General features: G+C 31.8%; 1 protein-coding gene across 2 annotated transcripts in view; it reads right to left on the reverse strand.

Moving 5' to 3' along the window:
• Rps6ka6 (ribosomal protein S6 kinase A6) overlaps positions 1 to 17292 on the reverse strand; it is an 80193-nt gene that overhangs the window by 9908 nt on the left and 52993 nt on the right. For both annotated transcript variants that reach the window (XM_090326757.1, XM_090326756.1), the window contains 9 exons: positions 16990 to 17048; positions 15256 to 15358; positions 14178 to 14308; positions 13356 to 13478; positions 12732 to 12821; positions 10652 to 10810; positions 9909 to 10070; positions 5675 to 5751; positions 3929 to 4046 (listed from right to left, as the gene is read on the reverse strand). In XM_090326757.1, coding sequence (XP_090182883.1) covers positions 3929 to 4046; positions 5675 to 5751; positions 9909 to 10070; positions 10652 to 10810; positions 12732 to 12821; positions 13356 to 13478; positions 14178 to 14308; positions 15256 to 15358; positions 16990 to 17048 — 1022 coding nt within the window. The remainder of the gene's footprint in view (positions 1 to 3928; positions 4047 to 5674; positions 5752 to 9908; positions 10071 to 10651; positions 10811 to 12731; positions 12822 to 13355; positions 13479 to 14177; positions 14309 to 15255; positions 15359 to 16989; positions 17049 to 17292) is intronic.

Here is a 17292-nt window from a genome sequence, read left to right on the forward strand (position 1 = left end):
AATTGAAAAAAAACGCTCTAAAAATTAGGAATGTGACAAATTTATCCACTGTGGGGACTCTTGTTCAATGTAGAAGTTTTAGCTAAAGAATTTAAGTGAAATAATGGCTTATAAATAGGAAAGTAGGAAGCCAAATTATCCCTGTTTGTACATAGGCCTCTAAAACACTAAATATTGTTTTACAAAATTCTTACAACCCATGGACTAATTCAGTAAAATAGAATGATACAAAAATCAAAATAAAGAAGTAAAAAAAACACTGAAAAAGTAGAAATTATGAAAAATACCAATAATAGTAGCTTTAAAGGTACTTTTGGGAATAAAAGGCTCCTAAACACTCAATAATGAAAATTACAAAACACTAAAAAAATTTTAAAAAGACATTAGGGATGGATAGATCTCCATGAATTTGGAGAGTTAATTTTTTAAATGACAACATAACCAAAGGTAATCTACCTATTTTATGTAATCTCTCTCACAATTTCATTGGCATTCTTCATAGGAAGAAAATGTATATGGCAGCACAAAAGACCCCCAAAAGACAAAGCAACCTTGATTAAAAAGAGCAACGCTGCAAGTTATCATAGTTCTTACCCTCAAAACATACCAAGAGCCAAAGTAATAAAAACTCGCACTATACCAGCATGAAAACAGATTAATGGAACAGAATAGAGGACCTACACGAATTCAGCCATTTAGTTCTACACACAGTAAATTGTTCTAGAGTCCAATACATTGAATTCTTGAGAGAATTCTCCTCTTATTGTCATTCATTTACTTCTTTCTTCTTAACCTCACCCCACTGGGAATTAGACTGAGTTCTCTCTTGAATCTAACTTATTTCTCTCATATGAGGCAACTAAACATAAAACGCAATCTGGAAATAGAGGCTATTAGGGAAGATGATTTTTAGATTTTGCACAAATGATGACTTCATAATATAAACAATGAGCATTTTCTATATTTCTATGACAGTTCCTACCTTAAACTACATTTTATTTTTCCAAAAATTTTAATAAATGTTTTACATAGTCTTACTATGTAGCTCAGAATGACCTTGACCTTGATATCGTCCCATCTCAGCCTCCCAAGTGAAGTAGATTAGAGGAATGTACTACTATATGCTTTTCAATTTTTTTATGACATCATGTCAGTATATGAGCTACTACACCATGCCGTAGCTTGATTATTATTGCTTCTTAGGAAGGACATTAATAAGATGGTTATTAAACCACAAAATAGCTCAGACAAGTATCAACATTTTGATACTTTTAAAGCATGAAATTAGTTTAAAGAGGATTTAGTTTATCTTACTTCTTTTTTAACATTCTTCAGGGCAGAAAAAAGCAAGTTCTTCGTGACAGATTGACAAGCGGAGGATGTATGACAAATGAAAGAACAAAAGTGTCTATATCTTAAGTAATAGTCACTGAATTTTTTGAGCTCACCCACAATTCAAAAATTTCTCATTTCCTTTTGAAACATTTTTTTCATTCTCCCAAAGTAGATATGACCAGGATTTACTTACTTGGATATTTATTGTTTGATAACTTAATTGAAAGAAACCACTAGCAACAAAACTGAGTAATAATTTGGCCTAAACTTGAAATATTTCTTCATTTATATATTTGTATTATGTTTAAGTAGTTGTTCAAGGTTTAATTTTTATACATATTTTAAGTAAAAGTTTTATGATACATGAATATAATAGTAGAACAATCTTTCTAGTTCCTCAAAATACCCATAAGAAAACCATTTATTTGGGCTGGGTGCAGTGGCTCATGCCTGTAATTCTAGCTACTCAGGAGGCTGAGATCTGAGGATCAAGGTTTAAAGCCAGCCCAGGCTGACTCTTATCTCCAATTAACCTCTAGAAAGCAGGAAGTGGGGCTTGGCTCAAGGGACTGGCAGTAGCCTTGAACTGAAGAGCTAAGGTACAGTGCCCACACCAAGATCAAGGCCCATGACCCCCCCACACACAAAAAGGAAATCCATTTATTTGGAAATTACTGATAAATGGTTAATAAATGCCTCACTTTTGCATAAAAACTTTATCACAGTTATTCATCTGAATGTTGAAATGTGTTAAAATTTTGATTTGTTCAATAGAAATAAAACTAATTTTCACAAAGATTTAGGCTATACTTTCTGCCTTGGTTAATGAAATGATAAATAACTATCCCTAGTACAATCTGGTGGAACTTTCATTCATCACTAACACTAAACTGTCTACCAGCCAATGCTTTGCCATCCAAGAATATATATACTTGAAGCAAGTAACATCCTGAAATTTTCAGCTGTTTGGTTGCTTCTTGTATCTTTGTTGCTGTTTTTTTTAAACAAAACAAAACAAAACAAAAAAACAGATTCTATTTTTCTCTTAGCAGCAATGCCAATGTTACCAAAGTCTGAGCTGGGACGTGTGCAGCAAGAAGAAAGAAGATACACAAAGCTACAGTGACTCCCACAATCGCCTCAACCTCCACTACAATTTGAATAAAACAATTCCAAATGTTCTGCATGGGCAAGATACAATCATTTAAATGTTTATATTTCTGGTTTTGGTAACCAACATCAACAAGGCCTAACAGAAGGAAAAGTAACTTTTAAATTACTAAAGTATTATCAAGTGAGAAAAAATATTGCAGGTTTCTAAAAGGTACTAGCCAAAGGGCTATGAACAACTGATGATTTATTTTCATGACTCATTTAATACAAAGATTGTTAAAATGTACAAAGATGATTTTGTAAAAGATTTTTGTACAACTTAGAAAAGTCAAGACGAAAGTCCTTTAACACAAAAATAGAACTACATGAAAATCCTTATGAGATATTGCAACTATACTAGTCAGTATCTTTTCCTGTGTGAATTTCTCAATTATAAGACAAATATTTAACACTAAAACACAACTGCAATATATAAGATTTCTTTAACCTAGACAGATCAAAACATAAAGCACATAGGACACAGGAAACTGACAACCACAGCTGGAACATAAATCACTATCCACGTTTCAAATATTTGTCACTGTGTCGATTTATATTTTTAAATTTTAATTAACATAATGTTTATGCCTATTGATGAGGCCCAATGTGACATTTCAATACAGCAATACTCTGTATACTGACCAAATCAGAGTAATTAGCAAATTCATTATATAAGATTCTTTCTGTGTAGTGAGAAGTAGCAAATAAACTGGTCATTTTCCAATATTCATTACATTTCATTACTTGTGTAACACCACCATTAAAAGTAATAAAGTGGAAAGTAGAATAGCAGATAGTGGAGCCTGGTGTGGGGAGAGGAAGGTATATATGGAGGCTGGTGAATATGTACAGTAGGTAGCTGGATAGAACTTCCAATATTCTACTGTACTACTAAATAACTAAATAAGTATGGCTGTTAACAATTAATTATCTATTTCAAAACAGCTCATAGATTTTCAATGTTTCAAAGGCTGAAGCAATCTTAAACGTTTGAGGTGATAGATTTGCTACACTTATCTTGATCTGACCATTACACATGTCATTGTCATACAATGTCATATTGTACTTGGTAAACATGCAACTATATGTCAAATGAAAATAAATTATATTTAAAGAACCACATCTATCAATACTTAAAGATGATGTGGAAAATACACTAAATGTACAAATAAGCTTTATGTATCGTTCCTCAGGTTTTCATTTTCTGATTTGGTTGATTCAGAGAGTGAGTGAGCTTATATGCCCTGAACACATACAGGCTGGTAAGAAAGAATGATGGCCCAAATCTTATAGAAAAAAAAAATCACTGTGAAGCTTAATTGACAAATGTGAGTTAAATTAGTTTGGAACAATACATGACACCACTAGATATACACATAAGAACATATGGTTTTAGCACTTTAACATGAGTTGCAACAAAATAGCGCATGTTTATGTATACCTTTGCTCCATCTGAAATATTGTCCCAGTTTCCACCACTCAAAGAAAACTTTCCATTGCCTATACGCAGCAGTATTTCTTCGGGAGTGTCATTGGGACCATTAGCAAATGGAGTATACCTATTAATAAAATAAATTTTAATGGACACAAGAGGCAGCACAAATATAAAATGCATTCCCTCATCAAATTTTATATTTCAGACAGTGAATTTAATCCTAATAAATTATATGATAAATTGAAGATCTTTGACTATATTCTTTTTTCTTTTATTAGTGAAACAATGTAAACTATGTAAAGATTTTACATAAGCCTATAGTTTTATTACTAGACCACATTAAAACACTCAAATTTTGTATTCTCAAAGGCAAAGGATAACAAGGAAATATACTTACTATGAATAAAACCATAGTTTTATATACTTATAATCCATTTATTGTATTAATTCAGTAGCGTGTTATTTTTACCAGTATTATCAGTGGAAATAATACAATACATTTAATGGATATCTACAAAAATGGATTAGTTATTGATATCAATAAAATAAAAATCTCTATACTCAAATTGTAGAACCAATTATTCTTGGATGTGAGATGAATATATGAGTTGAAATAATTCTTAAAAATGAATGCATTTGGTATTTGGGATTGAGCTCAGCGGAAGAGCTCTTGCCTGGCAAGTGCAAGGCCCTGAGTTCTGTCCTCAGCTCTGGAAAAAAAAAAGAATGAATGCATTTGGGCAGGAAGTGTGGCTTAGGAGTAAGTTGTAGGGTGCTTCCCTAGCATCCATAAATCTTTGGGTTTGATTCCTTGATACCACAGGCACAGAAAAAGTGAGAAGTGGTGCTGCAACTCAAGTGGTAAATTGCTGCTAGCCTTGAGAAAGCACAAGGACAGTGCCCAGATCCTGAGTTCAAGTTAAAGGACTGGCAAAACAAAATTAAAGGATTTAAAGTTAATTGTATCTCTCTTATTTGAGCAGTAATTGAGATACTAGGGACACATATACACAATCACTTCTTGTTTAATCATAAAGCAAATAATTGAAAACTATCAGGCTAAACTAAAATTATATGGTTTTAAAAATAATATGACTGCATTTATTAAGTACCAGTTAAAATAAATTGAATTTAATAAATCATGTATGCATATATTTATTTGTGAATATGGACTTTGCCTTGATCAAAAAATTTCTATAACCATAAGTATATACTTTTTACTAAAAGTACTATTTACTAAAAGCCATACTACTTGCAAATTAGTAACATTATTTGTTTCTAGCTTTATCTTTATCCTTCTGAGAGCAGTGATAAGATTGCTTCCTCAGTTTAGTATTTCATTCAAAAGTTTTAAAAATCATAGATCTTATTACATATTGCCCATGAAAAATTTAAGGATCAATACTTGTTGAAATATGCAATTATGACACAGTATTATATTGAACAAAAAATAAACATAAAAATGTATATTCTGTTTTTGTGCTTTGTACTTGGTCTTGAACTCAGGGAATGGGCACTAACCCTCAGCATTTTCTGTCAGGCTAGCATTCCACTGGAGCTACATCTCTACTTCCAGGTTTTGGGTTGTTATCCTAACAGTTCTTCATCATACATTTTTTCTATTGCTTATATTGTTTTATTATAGATGTTATACATTTTTAAGTATTTATGACATTTTTCTTAAATTTTTTTGTATTTCTACTCTACCTATATATGTAAGTGAAATCAAAATAACATGAATATGTTTCTTACCCAGCCAACATTGTGTAAAAAAGAACTCCTAAACTCCATATATCACAAGCAGCATCATAACCCTGCTGCATAAGCACCTGAGAAAAGAAATACACTATGTAATATTACTCAATGTAAATTCAGTATTCCCACTGAAAGGATCTTTTGATGATCTCATAAATATTCATGTTATAAAAACATACATCATTTCATGGACTTAATGTTAAAAGTAAAGTACTATGCAATTGTCCCAACACTAAAAAACACTGGTATTTTTTATCAATAAATGAAATTAAGTTAAAAAATCCCCACAAAACCAAAAACCAAAGAAAGAGAATCCCACAGTCTTTTAAGACCTAAATACCTGATAGTGAGCTTTTATGTCTTCTGTAAGGACACAGATATATAGATATTGAAACATGAAATTAATTTGTAGAGTTTCATTTATACTATAAATGCAGTAATACTTTTTAATTCTGGTGCTGGAGCCTGAATTAATATGCTCATTGTCACAGAGCTAATCCGTAGTAGAACAGCTATGTGCTATATTATGATAATATGTGATATTAGAAAAGCAGTACAAACTTATATTTTATATCAGTCTGATATCTTTATAAGAATATTTCTGTACTACAAATGTGCATTTGATAAAATATGAATAGCTTCATTAATATTTCATACAATAATTTATGTAAGTCTTTTTGATTTGGACACATTAATAAAAACAATATATTTTTATATATTCACGTGAGATTTATCTATGAAATCATTTATCTGAAAAATCAAGAGACAAAATGAGGCAATTTCTATTCATTTAGAAGTATATGACTACTGTTAAAGCTTCTAGGTATACATGAACAAAAAAAACATTAATGTAATAACATAGGAGACTGTATAACCACTAGTATGGAATTTTCATATAAAAGGATAAAAAATATTAATGCTTGGCTTTGGCCGTTTCCAGGCATAAATAAGTACCTAACTTAACTTAAAGTGAGAGGCATAATGTTTAATTTTCTACACAAAGTCAAAAATAATGTCCATAAAGGACAAGAAAGGGTAATGGATGGAGTGTGGTAAACAAGCAGTCAATTCCATAACATATTCTTTCGCTTACTGGTAGAGTGGTTGCCTAGCATGCACAAAGACCCAGGTTTGATAATACAAGTAAAGAAAAAGCTGGATAGTAATTCCTCACAAGCTGGATAGTAACTCCTCATACTTATTTTTTTAATTTTTGGTTAAAAGTAAATCATAGTTTATTGACTTTCTCTAATTGTTCTAGATTTGGCCACATTCTTTCAGTTGGCTTTTGTAGCACTTTAACAATAAAAGTTTATGTTTTTTTTATTCTTTTTTTTTCATTTTTTTGTTAGTCCCAGGCTTGAGCTCAGGGCCTGAGCACTGTCTTTGAGCTTTCTCAAGGCTGGAGCTCTACCACTTGAGCCTCAGCACCACTTCCGGGTTTTTTCTATGTATGTGGTACCAAGGAATCGAACAGGGTCTTCATGCATGCTAGGTAAGCACTTTAACCACTAGGCCAAACTCCCGGCCCATTTTTTTTTTAAAGAAAAAGCTGGATTGGGCTGGGAGTTTGGCCTAGTTTTAGAGTGCTTGCCTAGCATGCATGAAGACCTGGGTTCGATTCCTCGGTACCACATACATAATTGAAAAATACTTTTCTAAAATCTTATGACAGGATATGAAATTCCAGAAACATGCCTTTCAGAAAAGATATCTCTATTTCATTCATAAAAATTACAAATATTTATTGATTACTAGCAGTTCAGCATTAGGTAAAATTTTCCAAATCATTTGAAAGTACAAGGTATAGTTCAGTGCCTAGATATGGAGAAGTGGTCTCCACATGCCAACTAAAAAATTTTCACTACTATAATGATGAAAGTGTCTGACTACAATGAGTGTGTGTTAGGATTTAAAAAAAACTATATTCTACTTTGTATATGAACTCATATTAAAACGTTTGCCCAACCATTAATCTTAAAATATTTACCTAACCATTAATCTAAACACAGATACATTTTCTTGTGTGGTATTGACAAACTCACTTGGGACACATTTACCCTTAACTTTTTTTCCAGTGAAAAGTTTCCATAATATTAAAGAGTCCAAGTATACACAATTAAGTCAATATTAAGAAATTGGCCATTAAAATGGTTACTATATACTCCGCTGTCATGCTTACTTCATAAATCAGGGAAATATTTATGATGAGCATAATATATCTTATATTTAACAGAAGAGGCCTAATTTCAAATATTCTGTCTTTCTATAAACCACTGATATGTTGTAGAACTATCAGTGATTCTTATATCCAAATTAAATAATCTAGATAGACACTGGCAGATATAGATCTATATATCTACAGATTACACATTTTGGATCAAATACTCAGTATCTTTTATTTTTCTTCACAAAAGTAAAATGAAGATTACACAAAAACACAGCAGTATACTATATAGACAGTATACTGTAGGTATATGCAATCATTTTATAGAGAAGAGTTTGAATATTCATGCATTTCCCTGGAAGAAAAGAGACTTAGTGACTATGGTTCACTATGCATAGGACTGAAAATGTGCCTCTTCTTGTGATACAGCTCCCAGGAAAATGACACGAAATACTGCTTAACAACAAGCAGTATGAAAAAAAACAAAACAAACAAACAAACAAAAAAACCCAAAACAAAACAAGCAGTATGGGCCGGGAGTGTGACCTAGTGGTAGAGTGCTTGCCTAGTATGTACGAAGAACTGTATTCAATTTCTTGGTACCAGATACATAGAAAAGTTGGAAATGGTGCTGTGGCTCAAGTGGTCAAGCACTAGCCTTGAGAAAGCCCAAGGATAGTGCTCAGTTCAAGCACCAGGACTGGCAAAAAACCAAACCAAAACAAAAACAAAAACAAGCAGTATGGGGCTAGGAGCATAGCTTAGTGATAGAGTGCTCCCTGAACATGCATGAAACCCTGGGTTCAATTGCTCAGTAACATGTACTGGCAAAAAAAAACAAGCAATATCCCTATTCACCAATGATACAGCAAATTTTAAACATTTTTAAGTAAGAATTTTCATGATCAGAAAAAATACTCTTCTAGGATTGAGGCATGGTTAAAGTATAAAATCGCTTGCAGAACATGAAGTCCATAGTACTGGAAAAAATCTTCTATATTGATTTTTTACAATAAAACTATTTTAACACATACTTTAAAATACAAATTCATTATTTAGGCCCAGCAACTGACAACCATCATTGCAGTTCTCAGGAGGTGCATATTAAGAACATCACTGTGTTAGGGCAGTCAGAGCAAAGAAACCTCAAGATATCCTACATGAAAAAAAAAAACAAAAAAAGAGGAGGGGGACTGGGGACATTTTCAACTGGTAGACAGCTTGCCTCATAAGCACAATACTGAGCCCAAACTCCCATTACAACCATATATAGATATATTTGTTAAATACAATAGCTTAAAGGGCAAATATTTGACACAAAACAATTAAATCACAAAATATGTATGATAGAAATTCATCTTCAAATTAAGTTATTGTGACTTTCTTCCAGTCTTGAGTTTATATTGGAACACATAGTCATTTAAATCCATTATTACTGTCTATCATACATAAGAACAATTCCTGATTTATAAATAACATTTATCTAGTTATCACTATCTCCAATTCATTTTTCACCACTTTTACTTTTGTTGCTATAGTTGATAGTGTCATAGCTATCAACTGGAGTTTCCCAAATGTAAAATCTGCATTCCAGTTTTATCTTTCCTGATCCTCCCCCTAAGACTGACATATGAAAATCCTAAAGAAGGGATACATTACATATGAAAGAATTTAAATCATTTCATCTTCAGTTATCAGAAACCAAAATATGTGACTTTTGTTATCAAATGAATAAATTATTTTAATAAATTATTTTAGTATTTTGAATTTGTTTATTTACAATATATAATAAATTGAAGTTGCAACTATCTCTACCCTATATCCAAGTTTAAAATTTTAAGATTCTGAAATTAGAATATAACCTCTTCAAGAGAATATAATAGTCTGATTATTAGGTTCAGTTTAATCCTACTTATCTGAATACTTAAGAAAAGTATTATCAAAATTTATTGATTTAAAGATATTATATTCAAGAGTTAACAAGAAAAGTAAACTCTACAACATATCAATGACTAATACATACTCAACTTAGGAAAACAATGAAAGACAATTGCTAAACCATACCTCAGGCGCTACAAAATTTGCAGTGTAGCATGGAGTTAATAAAAGCCCATTTTCTCCTCGAAGTTGTTTTGCAAACCCAAAGTCACAGATCCTAATTGAATCTGCATTTGCTGATTCATCCATGTATAAAATATTGCTGGGTTTAAGATCACGATGAACAATCTTGAATATAAACAGCAAAACATAATATTTGTGTGAAACATTTTAGTAAATTTCCATAAAAAAAACCTTTCAATCATAAATCTTGGACATGAGCTTTGCTCCAGTCTAAGATCTGAAATGAACATAGAAAATGAGCTCTGATGTTCCAGTTTCTAATCAAGCTATCAGTCTTCTTATGCATTTCCAACCTCAGCTCTCGGTTCCTGGACATAAATATAAAAATTACCCATACTTGGTAGAGAGAGAGAGAAAGAGAGAGAGAGAGAGACAGAGACAGAGACAGAGACAGATAGACAGAGAACATATAAACATAGATGAGTAGGATCTTCACTATCATAATGACTTTCATTGGGATACTCTCTATTAAAATATACAAGTAATAGAAAAACAAATTTATTTTAGGGGATAACATACACTTACATTTATATACATGAATCCACACAATAGAATTATGCATGCACATGTGTATATACAGATGTATGTGTACATGTGTGTACAAAGACATATCTAGGTATACATAGTATATATAAATTCATAATATATAGATTCCATAACTGAAGGGAAAAATAACTATAACTTACTCCTTGACAATGAAGATAGTCAACTGTCTTAGTTATTACATACAGCACATCACTAGCTTCCTGTTCTGAGAAACATTTCTGTTTCAGAATACGATCCAGTAGCTCTCCTCCTTTCATCAAATCCGTAACAAGGTAAACATATCTCCCATCATCAAAGACCTAAAAAAGAATGTACAATTTTTGGGGGGTGTGTATGCGTGCGCATGCTGGTTCTTAGGCTTGAAATTAGTACCTTGACCTCTCATGCTTTACTGTTTCTGACTACCAATCTACAACATGAGCCATACTTGCAGCTTACCATTTTGCTAGTTACTCTGTCTAATCTGCTTTCAACCAGGTACAAGTTTGGGTCTGGGAGTTTGGCCTAGTGGTAGAGTGCTTGCCTATCATGCATGAACACCCGGGTTCAATTCCTCAGTACTACATACATAGAAAAAAGCCAGAAGTGGTGCTGTGACTCAAGTGGTAGAGCATTAGCCTTGAGGAAAACCCAAGGACAGTGCTCAGGCCCTGAGTTCAGTCATCAGGACTGGTAAAAATAAATGTATCTTAAAGCTATTATTTGTAATTACAATTTCAGCTTTTCAACTATATATGATTTTCTTTGCTAATAAATTTTTGTATTAAAAATTCTGGGGCTGGGAGCATGACCCAGTGGTAGAGTGCTTGCATAGCATGCAGGAAGCACTGGGTTTTATTTCTAGTTACCACATGTACAGAAAAAGCAGGAAATGGTGCTTGTGGCTCAAGTAGTAGAACACAGTCTTGACAAAGGCCAAGGACAGTGACCAGGCTCTGAATTCAAGTCGAAAGACTGACCAAAAAAAATTGACATTTTCTATTAATACACTGCAATTAAGCTTATAAATGAATATAAACGAACTTAGAAAGCTGTGCCTCTCAAACAAAATATCTTGTTTTTGTAACTACGGCATTAAATGTTTGTCAGTTCATTATGTGACATGGCATCTTAAATGCATGTTAAATTCAATTAACCTATCAACTATAACTACTCAAGAGATTCTTGGAGTTAAACCTGGGTAAAGAAAAAGTAAGACCCCTATCTTAAGAAAGAACTTGACAAGGTAATATTTGACTATAGTCTTCAGCTACTTGAGAGGCATAGGTACGAGTCTGAGGTCCAGATAGTCCATAGGCAAAATCTTAAAATAAATGTATAAAGCAATAAGGGGCTCCAATATGTGGCATGAGTGCTACAGCACTGTTGTAACAAGCACAAGGTACTAAATACAAACCCCACTATAAATAAATTGTTTACAAAGCATCAATGTAAATATACAACCATATTTAGATATATGTATAATCAAACTAGTATTCTATTCAAATATTACAAATCAAAGTATATATCATATTATCTAAAACAGACTGCTCATGGTTGATTTTTTTTTTGTTGCCTTCTACAAGAAGAAATGTGAAATGTCAGCATTCTGTACCATTAATACATGGATTACAAAAAAACTAATAACTAATCAACTATGAACATACAAACTAACACTATTTTACTCAAGGAACAATCTGCAATTCAATATCAAACAGTTATACAAACAGGAAAGTATAATCTTTAAAAAGATGTGGCATATTTTTAATTTTTTTAATTCACGGTACTAGATAGTAATAAATGTTACCAGCTGCAATGTCAACTGCTTAACAAGCTAGACTTGATACAAGTAATAAGATCACTCTTCTACATCTATAAGAAAAGGAGTATGGGGACAAATGAAAACTATAGTGGCAGATCAAGGGATTCTTAGTACATTTTTGCATAAAATAACAGATATAAAGCTCTAAGTCATAAATATATTAATTTTCCTAATACTTTTTTTTCTAAGTTTTTTTTTCCCTCCATGGGCTTGAAGTCAGGGCCTGAAAACTGTCCTTGGGCTTTCCCAAGGCTAGAGCTCTACCACTTGAGCCACAGCCAGAACTATTTCTGGCTTTTTTTTTCTATGTATGTGGTATGGAAGAATCAAACCCAGGTCTTCCAGCATGCTAGGCAAGCACTCTAAAATTAAGCCAAACTCCCAGCCAATCTAATATCCTTAATACTTAAATTACTTACATCCTTTAATGTGATAATATTGGGGTGCTGCCCATAACGCATCAGAATTTCAATTTCTTCTGAGGGGTCTCGCTTACTTTTGTCAATGATCTAAGATACAGAGAGGAGAAAAATCTCAGAAAATTATCTGTGGTTTATTTTCTTTTCTAAAATGGAATGAAATAATGTCGATTTTTTTAAGATTTATGACATATACTTAAAAATTTCTCCAAACTGAACCAGAAAACACTGAAATTATATTCCATTTCACTGAGATGATACTAAATGATAATGAGCTAAATGTGATTGCAATTGTCAAAACTGCTCAATCTTAAATATTACTACATTAAAATAAAATTATTCAAAAGCAAAAAAATTAAATATGTTGTTTGTATAAAATGAAGCCTTGCAGAGAAATTCAAAATGAAAAATTAAGTCTCAAGCTTCTTTCTCATCATTGTACATTTTCCTTTTTCAATTGATTCACTGAAAATATATATTAAGTTAAGCTACAATTTATTTTATTTTGTTTTTGTATTTATCTTTAAGTAGTTATACAAAAGGGTCTCAATTCAACATGTCAATTAATGAGTACAATTCAGTACCAATAATTTACACATATCAAACAATACTCAGAGATAATACCTTCACTGCGAATTCTATGTTGGTGATTGTATGTATGCATCGCTTGCAAACTGAATAGGAGCCAACACCAATATCCTCTTTCAATTCATAAACGTCACCGAACTGTGCAGCATTTCCATTTATCTAAGTAAAACATTTTTAAGTAAAATATAAAAAATATTTTTTAATTTTCTACCTTCTGTCCTGCTTTTCCAATTAATTCATTCTAGACTGTTTATCAATATTTTTGAAGTGCCTAGACGGTACCTGAACCAATTCTAAATCGAAAGTTCTCTAGAATACTAAGGGAAATGTATGCATATAAACCCCTCTAACATTTTCTTGTAAATACAAATACACAAATATAATGAAAAGTTATTACTATTTGCTCTTTTCCCCAAAACATATAGAAATGTCTTTAGGTCATTTATATAATGAACAATGATTAAAAATCACTTTTTTTTGGTAGGTCATGGGGCTTGAACTTGGCCTGAGCACTGTCCCTGAGCTCTGCAGCTCAAGGCTACTGCCCTACCCTTGGGCATGGGCACTCTCCTTAAGCTCTTCAGCTCAAGGCTACCATCCTACCCTTGAGCCAAGCACTACTTCCTGTTTTCTAAAGTTTTCTAAAGGTTAATTGGAGATAAGAGTCTTGGGTTCTTCTTTTGTGGGCATGCTGGCTTTGAGCCTTGATCCTCAGATCTCAGCCTTCTGAGTATCTAGGATTAGACGTGAGCCAACGCACCCAGCTTAAAAATCACTTTTTAAAATTATTAAAAATCTATTAGTAACTGAAAGTAATAATTGTCCCCAAACTGAATAAAGTAATTAAGCAGGAATTACCTGAACAATTGGTAATACGTTTGAACTCATAATGGGAGTGATTTTATATTCTTCTGCAATAGAAGTTGCAACAAAGCTGAATCCTTTGAAAAGCTGATGAGCATTTGCACTGGCTGGCAAACCTGGAGAATCTAATATTTAGAGTTTTTAATTAGAATTACAAAGAATATTTTTATGACATAACGTGCTAATATTACTAATTGTCAAGTATAAATTTACTACTCTAGTTCTGTGTGGTAATATTTGGCCTTCCTTTTGATTGCTGCAGATTCATTGTTCAGTGTATAGTAGGCATTGATTATTTACTGAATGAAATAATAAAACAGATAACAATCAATTGAACCACTTTAAATCCCAAACTAAGTCAGCTCATCTTACCTATTACTGAGTATCCCATAAATCATTAGCCCATCAAAATACTTACAAATTAAGAAGTAAAATAAGCTATTCGCCCTAGTTTCAACTTCTCAATAAAAATGTTTCTTTTTTCCAAAACTTTTTCTTTTCTTAAAATTTATTTTGTTGTCAGGGTGATGTATAATGGGGTTATAGCTACATTTGTCAGGTAGTGGGTACATTATTTCTGGAACACTGATATCCCTCATATCAGTGTGTTTTTCTCACACTTTCCCTCCCCTCATCCCACAATCATCTTGTTTTCCCTTTCCCCTCCCTATTGTAAATAACCAAATAAACATATATACTAGGTAGAAAAGCCAAATATAGTAACAAAATGAGATAAATCATAAGGGGGAAAAAAGAGAAAAGAAGTAACTTCACATAGTACATTAAGAGCAAAGATAAACCTTTTCTAGAATAGAAACATTTTTTTATTTTATTTTTGTTTTCATATCATGGAATTCATTTTGCCCAGCCTCATTCTATATGGCCGTATTTGCATAGCTTTAAAAATGTTTTCTATTTAATAGGCACCAAATAATTGTATATACAAATCTACGCTCCAAAAAAGGGTAAACCAACCGTGTAAACCAACCCAATGTAAAATTACCATTCTTTTGGATTTTGCCTAATAATGCTTTATGTAATCATTATAGTAATAAAGCCTTGAGTACACTACCTTTAGGTGTTTTTGCAGTAAATTCAGGATCAAAACAAAAAGTATCATCTGGTTTTCCAGAAGCAGGTTTGAAAGGAGGCTGAACTTCCCTTTTATATAATTTCTAGAAGTAAAAAGGTAATACAAAAACATTTAACATGTTAAAATACTATTGGACAAAATGAGTGTCTCTAAAAAAAATCTAAAATCCAAACACTCCTAAATTGAATGTTATTTTGTTGTCTATATGATACCACAAATTTAAACTTGCATAATTAATCTCATGTTATAGGTTACAACCAAAATGCAAGTGTCTACAAATAAAAATACCAGTACATTATATCATAAACATTACAAAGATTTTGAAAGTTCACATAAAATGTACATTACAAGTACAAAAATCAAAAGTATCACATAGTAATTCATAAAGATATACACTCTATCTGAATGTCTATTAATGATTTTTAAATTTTAAAAAGGAAAATATTGAACTGAAAATGTTTAGGAATAACAAAATAGAGGAAAAGACCATTTTCTTTTTTAACATTAGGAAAAATTAAGCACTGGTTAAAAATGAAAAGAAAAAGATACCAAAAGAAAAAAATATATATTTTACATATATAATTTTATTTTATTTTATTTTATTATTTTTTTTACATATATAATTTTACAAGTTTCCTATGCACTATCTGCACTGAATGCCCATTTGCGGTTATTCATTCTAATGTCTTATATAGTTATAAACAAACAAATGCTACTTGCAAAAGAGAAAGGAATAAAAAATAGTAAGATGGAAGGGGTGAATTTGTTCAAAGTGATCTGTACACATATATGGTAATATCAAAATGTAAATTAATTTCTAAGATAAACAACACCAATCTGAAATTTATAATTTCATTGTTCCCATTTTCATATTCTCTCAAAATATAATGAAATATTCATTATAAGAATTTTTTTCTTGCTGGGTGCCAGTGGCTCATGCCTGTAATCCTAGCTACTCAGGAGGCTGAGATCTGAGGATTGTGACTCAAAGCCAGACCAGACACTAAAACAGCTGTCTCCAATTAACGAGCAGAAAGCCAGAAGTTGCCCTGTGGCTCAAGTGGTAGAGAGTTAGCCTTGAGCTGAATAGCTCCCAGGCCCAGAGTTCAATCCCCTTGTCCAACAAAAAAAAAGAAAAAAAATGATTTTTTTTCTTATTTTTTGTTATTATATAGGTGATTACATAAATGTATTCAGGTAATAAATACGTTTCTTTTTAAAGTGTCTTCCCTTCCCTCACTGTCTGCCTAACCAACACCTAAGGAATATAGCTTATTTTCAGCATAGTGTATTTGTTCATCCTTAGTCCTATCATTTCTCTGCCACCCTCTATAATCCTTCCCAAACATACAAACTTACAAACAAGACAAAGAATTTTATTAAGTATAAATTGTTTGAATATATGCCAATAAATTATTCAAAATCAAACTAGTTTAAAATCTTTGTAATATATTACCTATAAGAATCTGCTAGGGCTTTCTTCCTGTATTCCCTTTTATTCCTCTCCTTACTCCCCAAATAATGGCATAGTATTAAATTTTTAATAACAAACATTTACTAAATATTACCCATTCATCTACTGGTTCAAGATATCATGATATGCAAAGCCTACATAAATAATACTAAATATAAAATCAATGGATTATACAGTCACTATAACTTCTGGTTTTGTTCAGTTTAATATAAACATATCAAATTTCCTATTCAACTTACGTTCCAGTCAACATTTGCAAAAAAGTGGTGTCTTTTTATTTCCTCAACTCCTTCTGAACCTAAAAAAGAAAAATTTTTATGATTATTATGTTATTACTTCCTAGGCTAGTACCTGTAAATGAAATGACATACTTCTCTTAAATTCCTTGAAATGAAATATCTGTGATTTCTTGTCTAGCATTTTATTAATTGCCTCTTTCACATTTACCATAAGGAAAAAAAAAGAAACAAACACTGGTACCCATATTGAACTGCACAGAGGAGCAGGAAATACTAATGAGTTTCTAAAGTAAAATAAAAATT

This window comes from Megascapheus bottae, chromosome X, assembly GCF_031878675.1.
Source record: "Megascapheus bottae isolate mThoBot1 chromosome X, mThoBot2.hap1, whole genome shotgun sequence".
Lineage (NCBI taxonomy): Eukaryota > Metazoa > Chordata > Mammalia > Rodentia > Geomyidae > Megascapheus > Megascapheus bottae.